The sequence below is a fragment of the Thunnus maccoyii genome, chromosome 11, assembly GCF_910596095.1.
Source record: "Thunnus maccoyii chromosome 11, fThuMac1.1, whole genome shotgun sequence".
Taxonomy (NCBI): Eukaryota; Metazoa; Chordata; class Actinopteri; order Scombriformes; family Scombridae; genus Thunnus; species Thunnus maccoyii.
This window is the reverse complement of record NC_056543.1, coordinates 19,368,877-19,393,445: the sequence shown is the minus strand read 5'-3', so window position 1 is coordinate 19,393,445 and position 24,569 is coordinate 19,368,877. Positions and strand designations below refer to the sequence as shown.

Here is a 24,569-nt window from a genome sequence, read left to right as displayed (position 1 = left end):
CTTTTATATCCTCAAAATTAAATTATAAATATATATGAAGATGAGAGGGAAAAGTTTGAAACAGATATGTAAGCAGAGGAAGAAGCCATTTGAGTAATTGCGGAGAGGGACGTGAAATGGGCCAGTTAGTGTACTCTGTCTCACTTTATCAGGCATCACCAGCATTGTCCGCAGGGAGTTAACTTTTAGACTGTTTACTGGCTCAAAGGCCAGGCATGCATCTGAAGCCACATAGGCAAGATAATGTATCCCAGGCTACAAAAGCAGGCAAATCACTGTGCATTAAGACTGGACACACAATAGACAACAATGGCTTGCATAAACACTATTTAGAACTATTCACATGGCATTGAAGAGATGGGCGTAGACTCACTATTGCTGCAAAGCCGGCGTATTGTGCGGAGGTGAAAAGAAGTCTAATGAACAGGAAGCCTTATTTGAGAGAGCTGACAGTAACCATACAACAGCCGCATTGTGCGCTTGCCACCAACCCTGTGGGTCTCTACATTAGGAGAAATGATGAGAAAGTAACCCGAAAAGACACAGTGGGCCCTTGGACCCACGTAAATGCAACCAGACAATAATGGGGGACACAAGCTGTCTCCACCTTTACCCAAAGCTGCACGTTTACATGCACAGAACATCAACCGCTCTCATGGTCAAGGATAAAAGCCCCCTGGCCAGATGGAACTTTGAAGTACATTTGGGTTCGTTTACCACCAAAGACTGCAATTTTAGTGCAGGAGCAGTTAAAATATATGTCATACATTTTAAATTATATCAAACTCTGCAGGGGAAAGTTAGAAACTCTAAAAGTTTGGAGCACAAGGCCTCCTCCACACACACACACACACACACACACACGCATGCACACACACATTCACACTCACATTATGCCCCCTGCCTCAAGCTTCATCAATCTTCCACAAAGGGATGACATCACCAATAAGCATAGCCTTTTATAGCTTTAAGCAATAAGCCTTATTTACTGATGAGATAAGCCCTCCGCTATTGTCTAGCCCTCCACTTTGCTTCTTTCTCTCGCAGTTGAAGAATCAAACGGCACTTTTGGAAGGTGACAGAGCATGCCCAGGATTTAAGGCTAAAGCATGAAAAGAGGTTTCCTATTTGGTGGCCTTTCAAAGAGCCACATTAGCCAATTTAGTTCAAAGTGGCAGGGACCACTTGTTCTGTTTCTTTAAGTTTTGTTTTCACAAAATAAGAGTACGCTTTATAATTTCAACAACTTTAAACAGATGAATATTTACTCTTGTTTTATGCAGACACTAAATTTGACTGAAATTATCCTCTGAATGTAAAATGTTACTCACACTCTACAGAGTGTGAAACAAACCACAGCCTGGAGAGTCTGCGACGCATAATCATCAATTGCACGTGTGACCTATAATTACTGTTTGTAGCGGTATTAGTCGGCCAATCCATAAGGCCAGTCCAGGGTGGTCACTAAACTGCTGAGGCACCATGATACAGTGAGGCTGATTAAACCTCGCATGCTGGGAGGAACTATTCGCAGTTAATGTTTCTGTTTGTTTGTGGTGAGAAATACAAGATCAAAGAGAAAGTGCTAATTGTACGTCCTTTAATAAGTTGGAAATTGACATTTGGTAGTTCTCATTTTCATACTTTTACAAAGTCTGTCACAGGAAAAACTAGGTCTAACTAGGTGTTTGCGGCAATCTAGAAAATATAGCATCAACATATTCCAAAGTGAGGACCTATTTTTAACAAGATAAAAAGCCATTTTCTAACACACTACATCCAGTGTCATCGCATGTATCTTAAAAAAAAAAACGTGCCATTTGTTGTTTGTTTTTCTTAGCACCACACAGAGTCATGTCAGGCCTTGGGAACTTGTCAGATATTCAGTCTGTAGTCACTTTAGAAAGACTGAGCGCAGAGTCTCTGGGGAATCGCTCCAGTCTCCCCATCTCCCCCACCCCATGTCACCAGCCAGGAACAAAGCCGCCATAGTCAATTCTCCTAATTTCACTGCAGCCTGTCGAAATCCTGTTCTCCTTTTCTCCTTCTCTTCAACAAGTACTTTATGCTAGGATCAGTCAGGTCTGAGTCGCCCACAAAAACCTGAGGCTCTCGCTTCATCGTCTTTCAGCACCGGGTTTGACACTCCCAAACTCCCTGCCATTCAGGCGCCTGAACCATGCAATTTGTTTCCATTTGTCAAACAGCAGTATCCATCACAAAAGAAAATGCTGGCACAACAGAAAGTTTGTGAAAAAAAAAACATTGTCTCCTCAATCAAAAAATGGGCTTGAGACTACTTATTTACTGGCCCGTAACAAAACAACCTTAAACAATTTACAGCACTTTCAGTTGTTATACTTTATCTTTACTTTATTATTCTTCTCTCAAATGACAATAACAACATCTTTAACTGAATAGAGCCGGTATCCCACCTTTAAATCAGCACCGACGTATCACTTCTCTCTTAAAGTGAGGATGGGCCAACTGCTATAGTTTGAATTCATCATTTCATTCACTGCCTCCACATTGTGCTGACGCTTATTTTGTGTTTTATTTCTTTGGGATTAAACTTCATTGTGTGGACAGCCAGGTTTCTCAGACATTTATTTATTAAAGCTATATCAGCACTATGTTGACGGCATTGCTATTTGCACACCTATTCAGATATGTCTTAAAATGGCACTATTATTTGGCGACGTAGGAAGGTATCTGGTTAATAATACTTATTGTGCAAACTTTGTTGTCACCATTCTTGTGTTGGCTGTTATCGAGGGGAGAGCAGAGAGAATATTATGCTGACTCTGATGTAGATAGTGCCACGAGTATTGCTATTGTGGCAGCTGCCATGTGGTGCAGTCCCTGATAGGGTTTCGAATGCTGTCAATGCTGTGTCAGGTGCATTAGCACCTCAGAGACCCATGATGCTCCAGCTGCTATGCGCCTATGTCTCCCCGGGACCTGGCCGCCAGCCTGACACCCGACACAAAGTAATCACAGATCACAGCGTTTAATCACTGAAACAAGCACTCCAGAGGACCCCACTGTCAATATCCCACTCTCTCATTATCTGTTTGGATTGCACATCCACACTGTCAGATAAACAGAGTGGAAAATTAAGATTAAAAATATGGTAATTTCATTTCAGGCAGCAGGCTCCTCTCACTGGCCCATTATGCTATTGATTACCTCTGAATTCAATTTCTCTTTTCAATGTAAACTTTAATCTATTCGCGAGCCAACAATTCAACTCCCAAGGGGCTATTTGAGAGTAAGTAACCATTTAATATGACGCTGGCTGAAGATTCACTGGCTTTAATGAATTGTGTAAATCACTCAGCTTTTAAAGGAACTGGTGTCCCGCAGTTCACGACCCAAATCTGGGCCTGGTTAAATACTGCCTTTTATACTGAGCTAAGTGTTTACTGACAGCCATTTCTGAATGTGTAATCACTGGCTCTGCTCCTGCCCGTACGAAGGCGAATAAAGCAGCTTTTTTTTCTAATTGAGCTGGTGATGACAAAATTACATTTTAATTAGGACTTAATCGTCACATTGCACCACTGACATGTTAAATTAAGCAAACAGCAACACCACTTTACCACAGTGAAACTGAATTTAAAAATCACTTGACTCAACACAGTAATCACCGGGTTGTTTTCCTTAACCACTTACCAATTTGTAGCAGCGCGGTCACGACCAGTTGTAACCACCGACCTGAGGCAAACACACCATTCAGACAAGTGAATATAGGATGAGCAACAGTGGGAGGAAATGATTAGTGAGTCAGTGTAATATGAAAATGTTTTAAAAACAAAATGAAGACAGCACCGGAACAGTCAAGCAATACTGTTTTATTATATGTAATGTGTATTTAATATACTGTAAAAGATATAGCGATTTACTCATTTGCAACTAAACCACTATGAAGTGCAAACTCATTGAAATATTACTTTTAACAGAACTCAATTAGTGTTACAAAACCATAAACAAAGATATGGAAAACAAATAAATACACATACAAATAGTCATACTAAATTCCATATTATTGCCGAAGTAAAAAGTGCTAATTTTTTAAAGCAACAACAGCACATTTATCAAAAGAGTAAATAGAGAAAGTTGATATTACACTGGATTTTCTTACAAAAGTAAGAAAAATCTGCAGAGGCATGAAACTTAAAATTTTTTTCCAACATTCCTTTGTGTACATGACATGTTACATTTAAACTTTGCTGTTCTTTACTGACAAGAGTTGAGGTAGACATTAAACCATGATGGCCAAAGTGCATGAAGACCCTTCAATTAAAAGAATAATAAAACAATCAATAGTGTGATTAAGGCACAATAATTACTGAAAACATTGGTGTCTCCTCTCAGGTTCTCCTTGTCTTCTGAAGCATTTTCCAAATAATGAAAAGATAACGTGCTAAACAATGTTTGCCTTAAAAATAATCAATTAAGCCACCAATAATTTATTGCGCCAGGATAAACATATCCAATATCTGCACTCCTTTGAGCGCCAGTGCAAGATTGAAGCTACCCAAGAGGCCAGAGCACACATAGATAAACATAGCAGGGTGTAATCAATAAACAGCCAGGCAGTAATATGCTGTCAATAAAGGCACAGACTGCCTCAGATACTTGCCTGTTTTCCGTTTCAGACCAAAAGGACTATGCTAATCAAATGCAGCACATACCACACTAGGCCTCCTGGGAGTCTAAAAGACATTTTAATGTACAGTAAAAGGAAATAAGTGAATCTGGTAGGATTTGGTCAGTGATGGCAAACACGAGGGCCAAAAGCGACTCTCCAAACTGTCAAAGAGATGTCTCAAAGATGACACGGATGTCCTTGGCACAGTGCACGTCTGTCACTCGCTTTTTGTTCATGTAAACCTGGAAGCGTATCAGGGAAGCAAGTGTCACAGAATACAAGCACACAGTCCAATCTAAGCTACGATCTGCAAAGGTGTGATTTATGACAGATCCAGTCGGAGCTGGGTGAAGGGATTTGTCACCCACTGAAGCATGAAAAAGTGGCTTATTTAGCCTTATAAACAACTGAGAAATTCAAGGGAGAATATATCTGAGATAATCACTGAAATTATTTGTATAGTTAATTTTCTCTATCCGTGGCTTCTAAGTTGAGTTGATATGACACTATTTTTTAAAAAAAACAGGCTTAGAAGATATCAGTGTGAATGCTTGATTTCTTCATACAAAGAGGCTCTGACAGACCGACAATTTAAATAACAGAAAGTTTGTGAAAAAGAGGCGAAACAGGTGAAAACAGCTCGGCCGCAGCACGAGATATACTGTCTACTCTGGCATTCTCTTTCAACAGGGACAAAGGAGCTAGAGGTTGATATCAGATTATTGAATGTATTTAAACCTTGACTGACAACTATAGAAACTTGACACACAACATGTGGACCATCTCAGTATTTAATAAGTGGTGCTAGACAGTTATGGATGCTGCCGTAATCTGATCTAAGGAGAGCACCCCCACAATAAAGAAAGGAAAACGTAAGGGCTTGAACAATGTCACTACCAATCCACCAGTGTGCAGGGTAAGACGATACCAAATAATACCACAGTGTGCTGAGTCCTTGAAATCAGTATTTTAGTCATTTCACTCCTCTGGCTGAGAAGATACAGTTCCGCTGATAAATTTGTGCGAGGGACAGAGAAAATGAAACGATGCCTTCTTTTTCTTATTTCACAAAGACCTGTTTGAAGTTGCAATATGGTATCTGTAGTCCCAGACAGATGCACATAAAATGGAATTGAACAATGAATAGCCAGCTCTTATCTGTTCAGTGTCTGAGGGGGAAATACATCACAAATGAATTTCACAGGGAAAAAATATGGACATTCTCTATTACAGTAATCCCCATAGAAAGTTTATCCAGAATCACGATGAAGTTAAAGCCAATATTTCAAAATAGATACAGCGCAAAGAAAGCTGCTTTTCTAGAATCATCTCCAAAATGATCTCAAAATTACATTATGAGAAAAAAGATTATATGGAGAGTTTCTTTGATAACATCAGAGGATGTAAATCTACAAAGGGACAATTTCTCTCTTGAAATTAATGTTATGATGTTGCAATGCTCCAAGTAGGCACTTTAAATTAAAATGGTAATCAAGTGTCTTTGCATTGTCAGGGCAATGCACATCTTCTGTCGCTTAACTGTATTATTTTGGAGGTGAGCAATGAAGTCTAGAGTTAAAGGGGAGAGTCTGGGATTAGTGTGTCAAGGATGGACTCTATTTAGTAGCAGCCCTGTCCTGGGACAAAGGTGGGTGTGGTTACCTGTTTGGCTGTGTGCAGCAGTGAGGCGGCCTCAGCTCTGCCTGTCTGTTGGACCATCTGGTAAAAGAGCCCATCCTGGTTCTGGAGCAGCACGTACGGCTCGTCATATTCCTGGATCCTGCCAGCATCTAGAACCTGCAATCACACATACAATGCTGGGTGTGTGTGCGCGCCGCTGCCTGTATACTTTACTTCGGGGAAAACTAACATTTCAGCTGTTTCGCTGCTGAGTGATGCATGCAGACGGTGCAAGATGAATGGGGAAACAGTAGTTCTCTGCACCTAGGAACCATCCATTTTATGTGACTCATGCCACAGCAAACACGGGTGCCTGTTTGTGCTCGACAGGCCCTCGGACAATGAACGTAGCCTTTTAGCAGTGTGAAAGTCTAGTACGCTGACGCTGACAGACTGAAGATCAGTGATTTATCCGTGTATTTATCCTGGCATTTCAGTGGCTCAGGGGTGGTCCTCAGTCAAATCCAACAATCACACCTTTAGGACACACTTGAAAATCACCATCATTTCTATGTCATCACATGCCATGTAAACCACACAAAGAATAGTGCCAGTTCAAGCAGTTTGGAAAAGACTACAATTATATCACAGACAAATTTTAACAAGCTCGATCCCCTTATAGCTATAATGAGCAGTTTGTTATAGCTAAAGCTCAGTTTCAAGGAGTACTTAGTATGAAAGGGACACTTCTGCAACTGCTGTCATAATCGACAGTTCAGGAGCAGGATACTAGCTGATGGAGTTTGTATCTTGGAAAACATTCTGAGTCTAAATATGGTACCGTTTAAGATTTGGTCAGGGCGACTCAGGTGGGTACGAATTTAGTTCTCCCGGAGTGTGTAACAATCTGGGGGCATTTAACACGAGCGTAAGTGTGAAACAGTCCCTGCTGTGTGATATTTGGCTTTTCTCAGCGGCCCTCTCAGTGACTGAGCAGCAGCCGGGTCGTGCCCTGTCCTCCATAGACGCTTAACAAACGCTGCCACAAATGGCACTAATTGGCACCTCTGCAGGCAGTAGCAGGAAAGAGCCAAAGATCAAGTGGCACGAGCGCAGGCTCAATGAGAGGGAATGCTGTGAGGGAGAAATCAGCCCAGCTGTTGTGAAATAGGACAAGTGAATTAAAACTCTGTAAAAATTGTGTAGCAGGCCCTTTGATAAGAAAGGAGGTGTTTGTGTGCTCTAAATCTAAGGTACAGTATGTTTGAAGCAACTGAATACATGTTTTTGCAGGCTACCTTGCATTATACCACATTGATTGCTGAAGAAGAGTAGTCTTTTAAAATGCTGACTTGGACAGTGGAAAGTTACTGTGTCCTTACTTACCAGTATTCTGTCACAGTCAATGATAGTGTTGAGCCTGTGAGCAATGGTGAGGACTGTACACTCTTGAAACTTGTCCCGGATTGTCTGCTGGATGAGGCTGTCAGTTCTAAAGGAGCAGGGAACACAACACCTGAGCACAAAAAACCTCTCTTCCTATAGACCCTTGGGCAGGGATTTTACTCAACACAGAACAATAGCTCATCAGCAGCAAGGAATGTGCAGTAGTAGACATAAAAATAAAGGATATCAGAGGTCCTTAGGTTTACAAGGATGGGTTCTTATTTTGAGTATTTCTGATTTCATTTCACTCATCAGCATTGTTTGCATTTTTGTATAAGTCACACTTATATTGTAATTGTTTAATGAAGGTTTTATTTTTATTATTTCTTGGCTGTTTACTGTAAGAAAGCGACTACTGATAAGCTCATTGTGATTGGTCCGCTGTGTAAACATTTTACATACTCTGTTTACCACCAAGCAATGTGCATTATAGTGGGTTAGTGTTACATTTTTACATCTTTTCATAAGGGTTTGATTTACACTTATGTGCTATTGATTTATTTACATGGTAGTCTTGTTTTTGAAATCATTACTATTTGAATTCCTTTGCAGAGCAATTCATTAGTGTTTTATTAGACCCAGATCAAAAAGTGCCCATCTTGAGTAGAATTAGATTACAGTACAACAACAAGTTGGAATGAATTGCTCACACATTACTGTAAAATGTTTTTAATTGTAGACACAAGTGTTCCCTGACCTTGGGTCCACATTGGCTGTGGCCTCATCAATAATGAGGATGCGGTTTTTCCGGAGGATGGCCCTGGCCAGGCACACCAGCTGCCTCTGGCCAACACTGAAGTTAGAGCCTGACTCCGTCAGCACCATCTCCAGCTTATTGGGCAGCTCCTCCACCACGGCCTTCATCTGCACCTGCAGAGAGGGAGAGCAGAGCCCCAACCCTTCATTACTCCTGAATAAAGGCTTCCTGTGGGGATGTCTTTAAAGAGCCATCCAAACACACCCATTAACAGCCTGGCACAATGCAGGGCCAGGTCCACTGATGACCTTGGCCAGTGCTCTCTTGTGGCCAGCCTCTAGCTTTAATCCAGGCCACCAAACCCATTCAGAGGCAGGACCAGGAACTGAAGCCCTTCACTGTGGGGGGAGCCTTCATCCTGGTTGGCCTGACTGCCCAAACACATCTCCCCCAGCACTTTCAATGGTTCCCAGTTACAAGCCGCACATTGAGCTGGGCCCCATGGCCCTAATGGGATTTCCCCCCATGACTTGTGGCGAGCAGGGAGGCTGAATGGCAGCATTGTACGGGGGGACAGAGGGATCCCCCCCTGGGCCGGCGAGGGGGAATCATTCAGAGCCACGCTGGAGTACCTCTTGGAGTGCATTCCACAGGTCCTCATCTGTGTGCTGCCTGAAAGGGTCCAGATTCTTCCTCATGGTGCCCGTGAAGAGAACTGGGTCCTGTGGATAGATGGATATAGAAAGAGAAGGCCGTGGCCAGTTAAGATAATGACAAGGGGGAAGATGTATGAAAGGGTTAAGACAGGCTTTATAGAGCACCACTAGGCAATGTGTGAGGGGAAGATGTTCACAAAGGGCTTGCTACACTCAGGAGCCCCATTCATTGCTCTGGCCAACTATGCTTCAATAAGTTGATCTTTTTACTTGGAAAACCAGAGCTTGTGCGCTGGTGTTGTTGGAGAATAGAGAAAAAAATGCCATCTGGTCACTTTTACAATACAAAAAACACTGCATACAGTAGCTATATTACTAATAATAATCTCAAAATGTCTGCTACAGCTTTACTCAGCCAAGCGCACAAGCATCTGTCAAGAGAGGTTATTGCATCAGTTTGCTACCCTCATGAAAGGACAGCCTCAGATCTCAGACAGCTAGGATGTCCAAGATACGTATTTATGGTGAGCCACACACCTGTATGAAGCTTCAGCTGCACAGCCATCTTTAAGAGAGCAAATAAAGCTCTTTATTACAGTGTAGAGAAAAGAGCCCGCAAGTATCTCAAGCACTGTTCCAACATGCCCTTCTGTTTGTGGTAAACCTGAGACCAGGAGCAAGCTGGCATCTCCGTGCATCTGGTCAGATATTTATTCATAAATGGGGAACTGGTGGCCTAAAAGTTAGAGAAGCGAGCTTGTGACTGCAGGTTCGCCAGTTAAGCAGCCTCGTTACAACCACTGAGGCACCCTTGAGCATGGCTCTTAACCCCAACTACTTCAGTGGTGCTGCTCAGTGGCCGGAAGATCAGACTGGGCAGCTTCCTGGTGTGAATGTGTAACTGTGTGAATGTGATCAGGGAGTTCCTGAAAAGGGGAGTATTGCTCTCAGAGAAACTCCCCTGAATAAATAAAGGTTAAAAAAAAAAATCCTGTTCTACTGTTGAAGGTCTCTCCCACGCCATCATAAAGAGTCTTACTACTCATGAAACAGCTGCAAGGATGATTCATATGGTATCATATCCGTATTGTTTTATCAATGAACAAATATAGCTGGTTATAATGACCATTTTAAAAAAATGTTGAATGAGATGTGAATGCGTCTATCACAAAAGCACAAAAGTGCTAGAGTTAATGCAAAACAGGAAGCAGCAACCCAAACTGATAGGCCTCCATTGTATCCTCATCGCAGTCGAGACAGTTTGATAAATCCAGCTTACTCATAATATGAGTCTGACCTCTTCACAAGATAGGAAAAGTTAACCTGGCAACTGTGAGATTAGACCAGGAGTGAGAGTCAAGTACACAATGGGTCTAAAAGGCTGAGTGTCCTCTTTTAAGATTACAGAACTACTTGTCTGAATCTGACTCACTATCCACATCTTTATCTCATGCACTCATGTGTGTGGGCACACAGATTTATACAGTGTAAACATACACACACCTCAAATACAAAATCATGTCTCAAGGAACCTTCATTTAGGTCAGAAGACTCAGGACTAACTGCTCAATTTCCATCCGATTCCAAAAAAGAAAAAAATCCAGCTTTTTCAGGACTTCATCCGTGCTACCTGTGCCTTACAAAATGTTCCACCTCTTTACTTCCAATGAGCTTTTCCCTCTGTCACCGAAATACCGCCTTGTCATTAAGCCTGCTGAAGTCCCAATTCAAACTAGTTTTGTGACACACTTTAATTGAGGATTCAATGTTCGGTCGGAAAAACTGCTTTCAAGCACAGCTTTCCATAGACCGATTATGTGCTCCACCAATTCTAAGCCCTCTGTTTGCCACAGAATTCATTTTTTACTAAGTCATTCCTGAGAATTCAATAGAATCTGAAATGGATCCATTTTTAATGCCATATGCTAATAAAAGCTTATCATAATCAAATCTGTGGGTGGCAAATAATGAAACTCCTCACCGCCAATGTATAGTATACATATCACACTCTCAACATTCCACATGAAAAGGTAAGGCAACTAGCAATTTATATCATGATCTTTTCCGTGTGAAAGGCTGACTGAATATCACTTTATCTCTGACGTCTAGCAGGAGAATAAAAAGGCTTTCAGATGAATGTGTGTAAATATATAAGTTTGTAAAACTAAGAGCACAGTACAGAGAAACTCCACTCTTCTGAATACTGCTAAGACTTCATATCATGAAAATGACACAGATGGGCGTGCAGTTAAAGTTCTGACTTGTAACCTGCCACTTTGTACAAGTCTCTCCCTTTAGGAGAGACAGAAAGAGTAAACAAAATCACATCAAACACGCATCACATCCATCTCAAACTAGTTTGGACGAGGAAGTAAAACTTTATCTGAAGCGGTAGCAATGCCAGAAACCTATCAAATCCACAGAGAAGCATTAATGAAACCGTTTTTGGGCATCTTGGCTGCACCCTGGAAATGTTTGAGACATAGGCAAAGTGACGGTGTACAAGGGGGACTCTGACTGTGAGGATGGGGGAGACTTCTTCTAAGCAGCTTTCCCATGTTTGGGGGGTAGAGGGCTAATCCTCTGTCAGGGATAGGGAACTGCTCTCTTCACAGTACAGGCCGTGGGAGTCTTCTCCCCTCCCTCCACTCTGCTGACACTCACCCGCAGGCTGGCATTTTCTTAATGCCGTATCAGTTTCAACAAGCGGAAATAAAGTTAAACTGTCTCAAGGCATCTGTTTGTCTCACTTTCAGAAATCCCCTGAGTGACGACTGTAATTCTCCTCACTTGTTTTAGCTTTTTAAAAGCCAGGCGTATAAAAAAAAGGCCAAAGCGTGAGGGTTTCTGTTACCAGTGTTCATCTAACATTTCTGCCATTTCTCAATCATTAGGAACCACAGAACCTTTAAGAAGCTGTCAAAGCAAAAGTCCAACAGTTTCAGTGAAAAGTATCATCTTAGTGACAAATGTAATTGCTGTACTTTATTTAATATATGATGATATCTAAGATGTTTCCCTTTTTAGCCGATTACACCCAGATTTATCCATTGGTTACTGTAAGCAGTTTCAATTGCCAAGGTGCTAAGAGCTAAGAGAGTAGCAATTTAAAAAGGGCACCTGCGGTATGATGGACATTTTTTGGCGCAGGGTGTGCAGACCAATCTCAGAAGTCAGAAAACCATCAATCATTATTCTTCCCTCAGGTTCTGCCAGCCGGAACAAGGCAGAGATCAGGGAGCTTTTACCAGCACCAGTGCGTCCAACGATGCCAACCTACAGGGGAGAGATGAGGACTATTTTTATACACCTGTAAAAATTCCACAGAACGACAAAATATTATCACGCTCCTTCAGACCATTAATCATACTGGTGCTTATACTTGAAGTGTCATGTCATAGAGGCACCATGTCATAAGTCAAACTACAAAGGAGCAACCTGTATGACAGGAAGAAAAAAAGAGACTGACTGAAAACATTCTACAACAAGCAGATACAACAAACCACCTTTTTATGTTTTCGCTTGTTTGTTTGATTTTTTTTTTTTTTTTCACAGCACCATCACATGACTTTTTGGATGAAAATACCTGATTTTTAAAGAATGTCTTAAGCCTGCTGCTGAGTATTTATTAATTAAGTTTCATAGTTTTGCATGTTTATAATTCAAGACAGCGGTTTTAAAGTGTGCTATATATTATAAAAGTGCACCTTTCATAGCCCATCAATTTCACACATTGCATATGCTAATGTCTGTTAGTTGGAAGTTATGATAACAATTGACGCTATTCAACATAGCTCTGTAAGATTTATTGGCTTAAATACCCATCTTTGTATAGTATATTTGTGCATTAAAAATAAAAATTAAATGAAAAAATATTAAATCTTATGGAGGCCAGCCTAACAAAAGCTTCAGCATCAATACTACTTCTCATTTACTTAATTTTCTGAGGAATAGCAGCAGCACTTTGCCATTACTGTGCTATTAATACCTGCCGATCACTGTAAGACTCTTGCGTGTTGAGCACAGAGGACCCACACAGAAGATGACAAGTCTAGATCACACAGCTCACAATATTCCTTGTCCAAATGCTGACAACAGACCGCAGTGGGAACGGTGTCAACAATGGCACCACCAGGCAAATCATCACTTGTTCCACTGAACCAGGCTGCTGATGCCACACGCCGCTGCCTGCCAACACATAGGCTTGTTATATGCCATTACATAGCCAATGGGCAACCCTTTGTTTACAAGGGTTTACCAACAACACTGCCTCCATAACAAAGAACTACTGTGTGTGCCCCTTAACATGCCAACACGCAGAAAGGGTGCGAAAATGCAAATTTTTGGCTGGACCACTACAACAGGGCCAGCACTATAACTGTGATTGTCTGTCTGTCACTGACTGACTGAGTGATGAAGTTACACCATTGGTCGGTCGAAGGCAGCCAAAGCTAAGTATCCCAGAATGCATTTCGCTCCAACAATGGCGGAGATTAAGCTGTTGTAATTTTCACTGTAGGACTGTTAATATGTCACTTTATTAAGTTTTAATTTTTTTCCCAAAATGTGATCAGCTTATCTAAATAACGCCTATTTTCAAAGAAATGATCTGTGCGCCGTTGCCAGTGTAACTTCCTGTCAATGCCCACACGTTACATGCGTCTACTGTCTTTTCAAAATACAGTACTTCTGTGTTCATCATAAATAAAATAAAAGCAATATAACAAATACATTTACGAATGCAAACTTTACACATATGAAACACACTGTATTGGGGTCATTTACACTCAGCATTAATGATTAACTTGATAGTTACTGTATTGAAACAATTTTTCAGGTTGTGGGTAAGTGAAATAATACATAAAACATATAGAAAACAGCCTAAATCTTAACTCAACCCTTCTTACAACAGCACCATAAAGTCTACACCCGAAATCTAGTGCAATGTATTTGAAGTATTTTAAAGTTTTTCTTATGTGTACAACAGCTTGAGTGACAACTAATGTATGACAAATACTATACAAATAAATAAACTTACATAAAAACTTTCATACATGGTCCGGCCGTATACTAGGTTTTGACCTAGTCTCGTTTCCCCCTCTCAGGGTTAACTAAATATTATTGGACTAACAGGATGGGGTTTGTTTGAATGTTGCACCACTTAAAATCTGCCTGTTGTCGTGTTGTGGGGAGTTGTGTGTTTTTATGCAATTATGTACAGTATACGACTTAAGTGAGAGGGACAAAGTGAATGGATCTTGTACTGTAGGTTGTGGGTGCAGGTTTCCTTGTGAAAGGGTGTCAGGGGAACTGACAGGATGCACAAAGCTTTGCACCCCCATGGCATGCAGCAGAGATCCCTCCCATGGGCTGTCAGAGCCAGAGCCTCTACACTTATCAACCCATCCATTGTGAAATCAGCCGCCCTGGCCAACCATAGCCATGCAAAATACACCCCCTGCATTAAACACAATTTCAATCATCCCAAACCATCTCTCTGTGCCTTCCTCTCTCTCTTTTCTCTCTCCTCTACCTCGGCCTCGCCTCTCTCTTATAGTGAATAAACAGTTGTCACCATCAGGTAGCTCAAAATGCAAATTGGGAACAAATGGATCCACTTGAACAGTCTTAATTACATGATATGTATTCCATGAATCACAAATGGTATAGTCCTGAAGATTCAGCAGCACAATATGATGTCCCTTTAAAAATTGATTTGAAAATAATGCCACATAAAAAAGAATCACATCACACCTTCTACACTGGCTGCATATCAACCTAAGTCACGGGCTGTGCACACCAGTAAGCATTCACAGGTGGGAATAAAGACAAGAACCTTTTCTCTGGATGTGAAGACAACAGTCAGGTTCTTTAGGACCAAAGGCGTGCTGGCACTGTAAGAGAAGTTGACTCTGTCAAAGGTGATGAAGCCTGTCTTGGGCCAATCATGTGGAGGCTTTTTGTCCGTCTCCCAGGGTGCTTCACTCTCCAGCTCTGCATACTCAACAACTCTCTCCACTGATGTCATCTACAAATAATAAAAGCAAATATTTGATGGAATATGTAGAGGGATGCAATACTAATTTAGTGAAGACACATTCCTGATTTATGAATATCTATGTTTTGATCACATGACAAAGACTTGAAAAGCTTCAGCTTCGGTAAACTTAAAGTTACTTGAACAAAAAACAGTAAACATGCCAAAATATGGCCTACTGGTATTTCTAATTTAACCATTTGAACCAGAATCAAACTTAACCAGTGCATTATTGTATTAACCAGCCATCATCAACCCTGTTAGAAGCAGCAAGCGGAGTTATGTTTCTCTCCTGTTATGTTTTCCGCTATTTGCCTTTTAGGATTTGAGGAACTGATCCTACAACACTCTTTGAAATTGACTGATATTGATTGATATTTTCAGGGAAGAAATCATGAATGTATTTAGTGATGTTCAACCATAATATAAACTGCATGTAAGTGGTCAGATTTAAGGGTTCTCACCATGTTCTCAATCTCTGCACTCTGTCTGACGCCCCACTGGAACATGCCTGTGAGCGTAACAGCGTAGGATAGCGCCAGACCCACTGCACCCGGCTCCAATCCTGTAATATTTTTAAAAAGTAAACACATGGGCACAGATTCATTATTTCATCATAATAGTTTCATATATTGCCTCACACGTCAATAATGTGTCACATGTGTACATGTATCCAAAGCCCATACAGTACCATCCCTGAGATAAAGGCAGCCAAAAGCAGTGATGGTGACAAAAATTGAACAAATTCCATCAAGACGCACAGCAAACCAGCGAGAGGTAGTCAGGAATAAGAACCAGGCCTCTGTTAACAAACACAAATACACAGATTAGATAATACAATCTCTAAATAATACAAAAATAATCTAGCAGTCAGTACAGCCTAAATTTTGCTCGAATCCAAACACTTAACATCAGTCTCAATATCTCTGGATGGGTATGATAAAAGTGAATACCTGAAATTTAGACTGTTAAAGTGAAATACAATTTCTCTTTACCTGAGTGAAGATCTTGATATTCATCAAACATCTGCTGAAACCTCTGCTGAGCCTTGAAGGCACGTATGGTGCTCAGGCCTTGGAGAGAGGAAGAAAGGTGGGAGAAGACAGGACTCCGTGCTACAACAAATATAAACAGACCATTGTTAGCATTTTAAAAAAAAAAACAAGCATTCAGTATTCTACATAATGGGTAGTTTGGGTAGTATTGATCATATAAACTATGAACAGCTTAAGTATACCTTTATCAAGGACTTTAATATCTCCACATACTTCAGTCAGCCAAATACTTTTTACTGAGAGCTTCTATTATTCAGAACTGCCATATCTGACATGGCATTCAAGGACTGTATGAAGCTTCTAGATGTTTTTTATTAGAGTTTTGTGGTCAGTGCCTTGTTTTATGCTACTGTATGTTGGGGTAACAGCATTACTGCTAATGCTAATAATAGGAACGGGATTAATAAGCTTATAAAAAAGGTGTAAGGTGTAGACAAAGAGAAGATGATTTGGTAATAAACAGTCAAATATCTACTATGAATACTGCATAGTTCAAACATTAAATATATTATACAGTTTTGATTTAGGGAAAGGTTGCAATTGAGTGGTCTTTTGTTTTCTATTTGTTAGGCTTACAAAACCCAAGACAAAACCTAAATGTTTCCTGTGGGCTTTTTAACAGAACCTTTATTCTATAAGATGATGGAACCTGTTGGCCAATGTGCATTTGGGCTCTCAGCCCAGAATAAAATAGATGAACTAAAGCCTGCAATGGCCTAGTCATGCCCACTTGGCATTTTTCCCATTGTATGTGATGTCATGAACTCCCGTCTCTTGAGGAAACTGCGTGTGGCCGAGCCATAGGCCACCGCCACCTTTAGCCTTTATGCTAATGACCATGGCTTTCTTCAATGGTCTATTAGCATTCCTGTGGTCTGCTTTTGTCTCATACCACAAATGGACATGCCCCCCCCCCACCCCCCAATCCAAAAAAAAAAAAAAATTTACTGGTAGACTCTAAGCGCTTGATGTCCCTGGAAGTTTGCAGGAAGTAGCATCGCAGAAACAGGAAGACAACAAGAAGAGGAAAGACAGGAATAAGGATCCAGGGGATGATGATGGCAGCTACTGCAATCACTCCAAGGACTTGGAGGAATACCTGGGACAGAAGGAGAAATGTGAACACAATATTAACCAAACAGCAACACAGTCAAAAGCTCCACTGCTGCTGTGTGGTCTACCAGTGGGCCAGTGAGGCCTATTTCTTAAGGCTGAACAAGAGAAACTCTTTCAGTCGTATTTGTGTGAGGCCATCACAGCCATACAGTAAGGTAGCAGCAGGTTGTGGGACTGAGGTTATGTGACTCACAGTGTGAAAGGAAAACGATCACAGCGTTAATTCTCACTTAGTAGCAGGTGAGAATTTACCACTTGGCCACTGCAGCTCATATCCCTGGATCCCCTGGGCTTTCCCTTCAACACTTCTGGCCTGTAAGCCTCTCTGGCAGACCAACCAGCCAACAGGCATAGCCACAGTGACTGGCAGAGAGCTCCGGGAACCACACTGTGGGTGTCTGATACATCACACTCAAAACCACACAGCCCTCAACAACACAGTGACTCATCACCCGTGTTAATGGCTATGTGATTCATCTAGACCAAGATACCAGAGCTGCACTAACAGGATGGAGGGCGATAAGTCTGATGACATCAAAGCATCTGATAAAGTATAATTATTACTATTAATATTACTATAACTATTAATATCTTTCACTACATTTCAGAGGCAAATACTGTACCTTTTCACTACACTACATTTATCTGACTGCTATAGTTACTTTTTTTTTTGCAGAATTGATTAACAAAATATATGATCAGCCTCTAAAATATGATTTGTTAGAGACTAAACTGTCCAACAGAATATAAAATATTTACTCCACCTTGACAAACTGATGCATCTGTGACAATCAATAATGTCATTAATATAATAATATAATGCTCTGAATGATGACTTTTACTTTTGACACTTCAAGTACATTTTGCTGGTAATACTTAAGTGCATTTTTGAATGCAGGATTTTTACTTGTAACAGAGTAAAAGTACACTTTCATATTGATACTTTTACTTAAATAAAAGTATCTGAATACTTACTTTCCATAATTTTACAACTGGTAATTAAATACAACGATAACTGGGCACAGCAAATCTCAGAAAATGAAAAAAATCTCGCTGAAATAAACATGTGAGACCATTTCTTCTTAACTGAAAGCTATACTGTGTTACATATTTCATATTTCGATTGACAGATGATAAAACTGAAACCTCACACCCTGAAATTAGACACAACCTAAGAGATGAATCCTAAGACGGGGGGAGATTAGGATCATACTGTTACCTTCAGTGGTCTCAGACTAGCCCAGAGAGATGAAAATTTAATTTAGCACCTTAATTACGGATGTTATCTGCCACTTAAGCACACATTTAAGCATGATCACTTTCAGTGTAGTTTTATGACGAAAAGCCACTCAATTCCATTTGCAGTTCAGATAAGAGGGTATTACTAGTCTAACCATTGCTGTAGTGGAGCCCGCACAATCAAACAGTGATTGGAAGCTACTGAGCACAACTGATCCTAAGAATTTCACAGTACATAAGTTTCACTCTTAGCCTTGATGGAAGGCTACCAGACTGCAAAGTGAGATGGTGACACACGGGGCCATTACTGCATGTTATCCAGCCTTCCCTTGAGGGGATCAAATATTAACTGAACAAATGTCTTCTCATATATACTGTTCTCTCACTCTTCTGCTGATTATTGGTGACACGGTGACATTGCTCATTCATGTTGCTGCTTAGTTAATTTGAATTCTAATTGGGCCCGCTGCAGACTATGACTATGAAGGTCTGAGCCAGGCCAGCTTATCTGACAGCGGGGTCATCTGAGGGGACAGAGGAGGAACAGGAACCATTAGATAGGAGTCTTGCCTCCTCCTGCTCCCTAGGGCCCGCTGTCGCCAAGGCCCTGTTTGATGTGATCCATTTGCGTGGTCTGGCGCTTATCATGTCAGCATCGGGAACACCGTGACCCCCACCCACACTACACACAGATGATTCTGATAAGTGATCCTACAAGCGTATACCTCACCCCCTCAGACCACATCCATATCTCCTATGAAACCACACAGGAACAGAAAACTCCCAAAGCCACATCCCGCTGCACATAAAAGTGGATAAAAGGATGAAAGGTTTTGTATACAAACAGTTTAAATAAAGAATTACCGCTAATTGCTCTTTAGCAAGAAAAGAAAGCTACCGCACGCATGTGATTCAGTCATTCAAGCAAACTGGATGCACTGCTGTGTCCAAAGACCATTCAGATCTCCGCTGACCCTAATTGCTTTATTTTCTCTATGATTCTATCAGCTCTTTGATGTCCAAATAAATGTAGAAAATTGAAGTTAATTGCTATATTTGTGTTCTGCGATGATAGCGACTGTTGTTCCACAGCAGAAAATAAACACTTCCCTTTAATTAAACATCCCTCCAGACACAAGGAATCAGTACGCTTTTTACAACCGCTTTTCATCCTCCCTTTATTTACTGACAGTGTGCAATATTTGCCACTGGGAAAAAAAAAAAAAAAAGTGCAAACAAAACAGGAAATGGAGGGAAAGCATGGTAAAGAAAATTCCTCAAAAGAAGTCCTCTGTCATTGCTGGAAATTTTTTTTTGGGTCCACACTTTACGTGACAGAGCAGCACAATAAGCTGCAAGGGTCAGTGGTACTGAAACAAAACAGGGCTGTTCCACTCGGGCTCTGGAACAATAGAAGTGACCCAATCCATTCTACTCTGTCTTTGGGCTTTATTTTAGCATTAAATGCCCAGATGCCGTAGCCTTTCTTTGGGAGAAATGACTGTGGACACCTCCTTCACATTTTCCCTTTCTGGGCCATTTTCACTTCATAAAGCTGCAGTCAATGTGTTTTGTGTGTGGTGAGGAGGGTCTGACACATACTGTGGTGGTCTCAGTCGCTGTCTACATTGGTGGCTCAAGTAGTCCTAGGATTAGGCCTTTGTGTGCTGTGAAAAGGTAAAAGAAGTCACTTATTTGGGCTCAGTCAAGCTGCTGATTTCCAACCCCATTTTGGAAATAAGAGAAAGGCTTTGAAATGTGGTCTCTCTCTCTACTATAAATCACTTGTGTCCGGCAAATTCATTCATTCAGTCATTCCTCCTTCCCCCCCACCCCCGCTTTCTCTTCCTCTTGAAAACAACACAAAAAACATTTTCAAATACGGAAGAAAACAGCAAGTCACCGATACAAAATCACTAACAGAAAGCACAGAATTCATTATCTTCATCATATTTGACATGTGGTGAGATTTTAGATTAGACTGAGACTTTCTTATGCAAGTTCCCAGGCTCAAAGGATCCTGGCCTGTATGTCTGAGTCAGAGCAGCTGAGGTGCTGGACCGCAACATCATGGGAGACCACACATACACACACTGGAAGCTTTTGCTGGCCGATGCTCGCCATCAAATGACCATGTGTGGTATTGCTGAGTGGCCAGTTACGTACACCCCCTAAGCGTGCACGCACACACACACACACACACACACACACACGCACACACACACACACACACACTTGTGTTCTGCTTTATTTTTACACTAATTTGCCAAAGAAGCAAATAAAAAAGAAAGTAGGGAAGTTAGGTTTCTCACCTTTCTGTGTCACTTTTTACCTTGTGCAGGTAGACAATGGCATTGTCATAATAAACAATACTCAATGGGGATTTATAGCACAGCCTATACATTTCCACACAGGACCATCTCCTGTGTTTCTCAGACTAACTTGTGTAATGCCTGAAGCCAGTGCATTCTTCACTTCTTCTGTCACTAGCGTGGTAACGAACCAGAGAAAGCCGGTGAAATCCCATCCTACAGCACTCACGGTTACGTCAGCAGTTCTCATATCCCACAAAGCCTCTGAAGAGGCCTGACACACAATGTGCCACAATATACAGACTCACACACCGATCCACCCGCCAGTGTTTTTAAACAAAAGCCATCTCTGCTCTGTGTTTTTTGTGTCTTTGGTGATTCTGCGCTGGGTTTGTGTCTGTAGTACTATTAAACACATGTATACACACGCAATCCCTCTCTCTCACACGCACAAACTATAACTGTAGTAATTTATGATTTATGAGTCAACATTTATATGCCATTAATATCGGTGAGACCAGGCAAAGTCCTGTTTATATGAAAGTAACTATCAGCTGGTGTCTTAGCATAAACACCCTGACAAACTGAATTTGCGTGGATGGTTAAGAAGACCTATGAATGTAGCTATGGATGGACCCCACAGTTAGTAGTGTGACTTGGTCAAGAGCCTTCACACAAAATCCTCCACTGAAAGACCCCTGTACTCACCCCTTATTGTCTTGCCCTCCTCCTCTACCCCCTCTGTGAAAACAGAGGCAACCTGGGATTTAAAGGTCAAGTCCACACAAAAGCTGACAGTCCCCAAAGCCTGAGGTGTTTTTAATTGACATTTCTGTCTTTGTCGCCTGACCATAAAGAGGGGAGAGAAAGAGACTTTTTTTTCCACCAATATACTAAATTACTACTAAATGAGACCTGTGAAAAAATGGAGCTCCGGGGTATAACCAGGTTGAGGGAATCCCCTTGTTAGGCGGGTATGGGGGCAGTGCTGAGGGGCTGTGAAGTGCTTACTCCACCATAATGGGGGAGGCTCTGGTGCAAATCCCTGCACAGAAGCGGCCTCTCACCATAGAGAGAGATAAACCAGTTAGGGCATTGTTTATGAAGTTTCACTTTATTCCCCCCTGACAACCATTTAAACAATGACTATGGGGAAATGTCCCTCTGCGAAAGAACAACAATAGTCAGGATCAGCAGCTTTTCTGCGCGGCTAATACTTCAATAAAAAGAGTGAAAATCTTCCTTCCTGAAAGCATTAAAGACTGCTCCATGAAAGACACCTGCAAACAAGAGCAGAAAGCAGCACAAACAAAAGTGCTTTGTCCAAAGGATGCCACCTTTGTCCACTATCACAATCACCTCCCACTTTCTGCTTCAGAAAAAGGCTGGCATAATGATGCGCACATGATTTATTTGGTTTTATTTTGACACTCTTTGCTCTAAAGGTTTTTTTCCGAAATCTATTTTTCACTGCAATACAAAACATAGTTAAAGTGGTATTGTGTCTTGTGTTTCCTGATGACACAGGTCATAACTAATGGTGGAATGGATAAGTCATATATGAAGTACAGTGAGTCCTTTTGTGTGACCCAAGTCTGTTTTCGGTCATGACCTAGTATACTTTCACTGTTTTCAGTGGGACCTATGTGCCTTCTACAAAGTTATTATTTTACTCCAGCCATTATTCACCTTATTATCAAAATGAGGAGAACTATAGCAGACAAAAAGCTTTTGTGCGTATGATCTTTTGTGCTTTCAGCATTTAAGATGGCTTTTGTCTACTGTGAGATGGGTATCTGCCACAAACATCACTCAGGCATTGTGGAAGGGGGATTCGTTTTCAACGCGCCTTTGTTCTATTCTTTGGCCCTAACCAAGGAGCCACGCCTGCTCCTCTACCTCGAATTGTGCAGCGAACATTCCCTTCTTTGTGGCGCTAGGTGCATGAGCTGGCTCATCTCCGTAGGCTTTCGTGGGAGATGGCTGTCACGCTGGCAGGGTGGCATTCGGTAACCTAACCTGGTTATGCATCAGGGTGGCCCTTGGCTACCAGGCCTGTAAGACTGTGGAGCATTAGGCGAATTGTGCTGAGAGAGGCAAGTCCCGCTCTGGATCTGTTCCAACTGACCTGTCCCCTTCCCCCCTCTACCGCGCATCCAGCTCCACTCCTGCAAACACATCTTACGCCTGCTGCTCACACTTCTTCTCTTTGCCACTCTCCTTGTCATCCCCTCCCCACTGTTTTCCTCCACATCGGACCCCATCATCCTGTGGCCATTATTTCCTCTTTGGTACCTTACTCTCTCCCAATCACTTGCTTAGTCTCTGTACACATTCTCTGAAGATGCCACTTCTGTTGTGTCACACTGTGGGAGCCACGCCCTCAGCCTATGTGCACACACTTTTATTAAATCTGTGCAGGCGCTGGGCCGCGCTGGCGGGTAATCCCACAGTAATTGTTTCCAGATTAGGGGACCCGGACCACAAAGCAGGTTTAGCCAGGCATGAAATGGCCTCCCCATGCTGCAGCGCCAGCGACCAAACCTGCCGAGGTGAGACTCACCTGGATAAAGTCCACAAACGTCCATGGGAGCACAGAGTCCAGGTAACCGATGTCCTTTGAAAACCTGTTGAGGATTCTTCCTGGGGAACAACACCACACAAAAGAACAGATTAGACATGATCAGAGTAGATATATATATGATACAATCACAACAGCAGAATGTTTGTGTTATTGGTTATAAAGATGTGAGTCATTTGTACTATTAGAATTCATAATGTTTAATGTGATTACAATCTCACTATACTATATAGAGTTCACTATGTAATGTCAACACAGATCTCTTAAAATAGCCCTGTATGACATTAGTAAGAACAAATCAAATAGAGATATGCTTTGTCCGTTAGCTACTCTGCGCCCATAAACACATTTTGTTTGTTTTAATTTCCTTCAGTTTCCCTAGACTGTTGAGCAACTGTTACCAAAGTCTCCTCCAATTTAATAGAACAGAGCTTATACATTGAGTGTGATATCAGATGGAAAACATGGGCCTATCTAGATTAAACAATGAATCATTATTTGCCTTGCATTTCATAAAGACTGCCCTACTCTTGGCTGAATACGTGAGGGAAGCTTTTGTTTGGAAACAAAAGGGCAACAGAAGCCGCATACCTGCCTTTATGTTCTGACTGGCAGTGTCAGTGACGTTAATTGAGTTGCCTCCAATCTGCTCAGGTTTTCATTATTTTGTCTGGTGCTCTGCAGGTGCTGTAGCGGTCCTTTATTGTCACTCCTTTGGTAACTTTGCTCCCCTTTTCTGATCCCACAGCACATAAGATTACACTCCAGCTGCTTTCACACACTGTTTACGGCAGGGTCAGTGATAGCCAATCCCTACACTACCTTAAGGCAGGCAAGACAGAAAGGCTTTCTCTATCTCTGTCCCTGAAGGGAGCCCTCAACCTCTCAGAGACAGACAAAAAAGTACCAGAGCAATGCCAGCACCGCCACTGGTAGAACTGAGCTAAAGTTTAAAAAAAAAAAAACAAACAAGATGTGGACGTGCTATGTGTAGTCTACAGTGTTTTTTTTCCCCTGTCAACGCGCCTCCAAAATGGTGTCATAATGTTTCATTCGATACTTAAGCAACCCATTGTCTCTCACTGTGACACATCACTATGCAAACAAAAATATCTGAGGAGAATATAAATAAAGCAGCGCTCGCCTATTTTGGGTT

At 41.6% G+C, this 24,569-nt stretch overlaps 1 protein-coding gene across 4 annotated transcripts in view; it reads right to left on the bottom strand.

Moving 5' to 3' along the window:
- Window positions 1-3,834: 3,834 nt before the first annotated feature.
- The window catches only part of LOC121907005 (ATP-binding cassette sub-family C member 4-like), a 37,152-nt gene continuing 16,417 nt past the window's right edge, over window positions 3,835-24,569 (bottom strand). For all 4 annotated transcript variants that reach the window (XM_042426286.1, XM_042426287.1, XM_042426288.1 and 1 more), the window contains 12 exons: window positions 23,396-23,475; window positions 17,114-17,264; window positions 16,106-16,225; window positions 15,802-15,912; window positions 15,575-15,675; window positions 14,910-15,101; window positions 12,194-12,349; window positions 9,050-9,139; window positions 8,418-8,590; window positions 7,661-7,766; window positions 6,317-6,451; window positions 3,835-4,896 (listed from right to left, as the gene is read on the bottom strand). In XM_042426286.1, coding sequence (XP_042282220.1) covers window positions 4,819-4,896; window positions 6,317-6,451; window positions 7,661-7,766; window positions 8,418-8,590; window positions 9,050-9,139; window positions 12,194-12,349; window positions 14,910-15,101; window positions 15,575-15,675; window positions 15,802-15,912; window positions 16,106-16,225; window positions 17,114-17,264; window positions 23,396-23,475 — 1,493 coding nt within the window. In that variant the 3' untranslated portion in view covers window positions 3,835-4,818. The remainder of the gene's footprint in view (window positions 4,897-6,316; window positions 6,452-7,660; window positions 7,767-8,417; window positions 8,591-9,049; window positions 9,140-12,193; window positions 12,350-14,909; window positions 15,102-15,574; window positions 15,676-15,801; window positions 15,913-16,105; window positions 16,226-17,113; window positions 17,265-23,395; window positions 23,476-24,569) is intronic.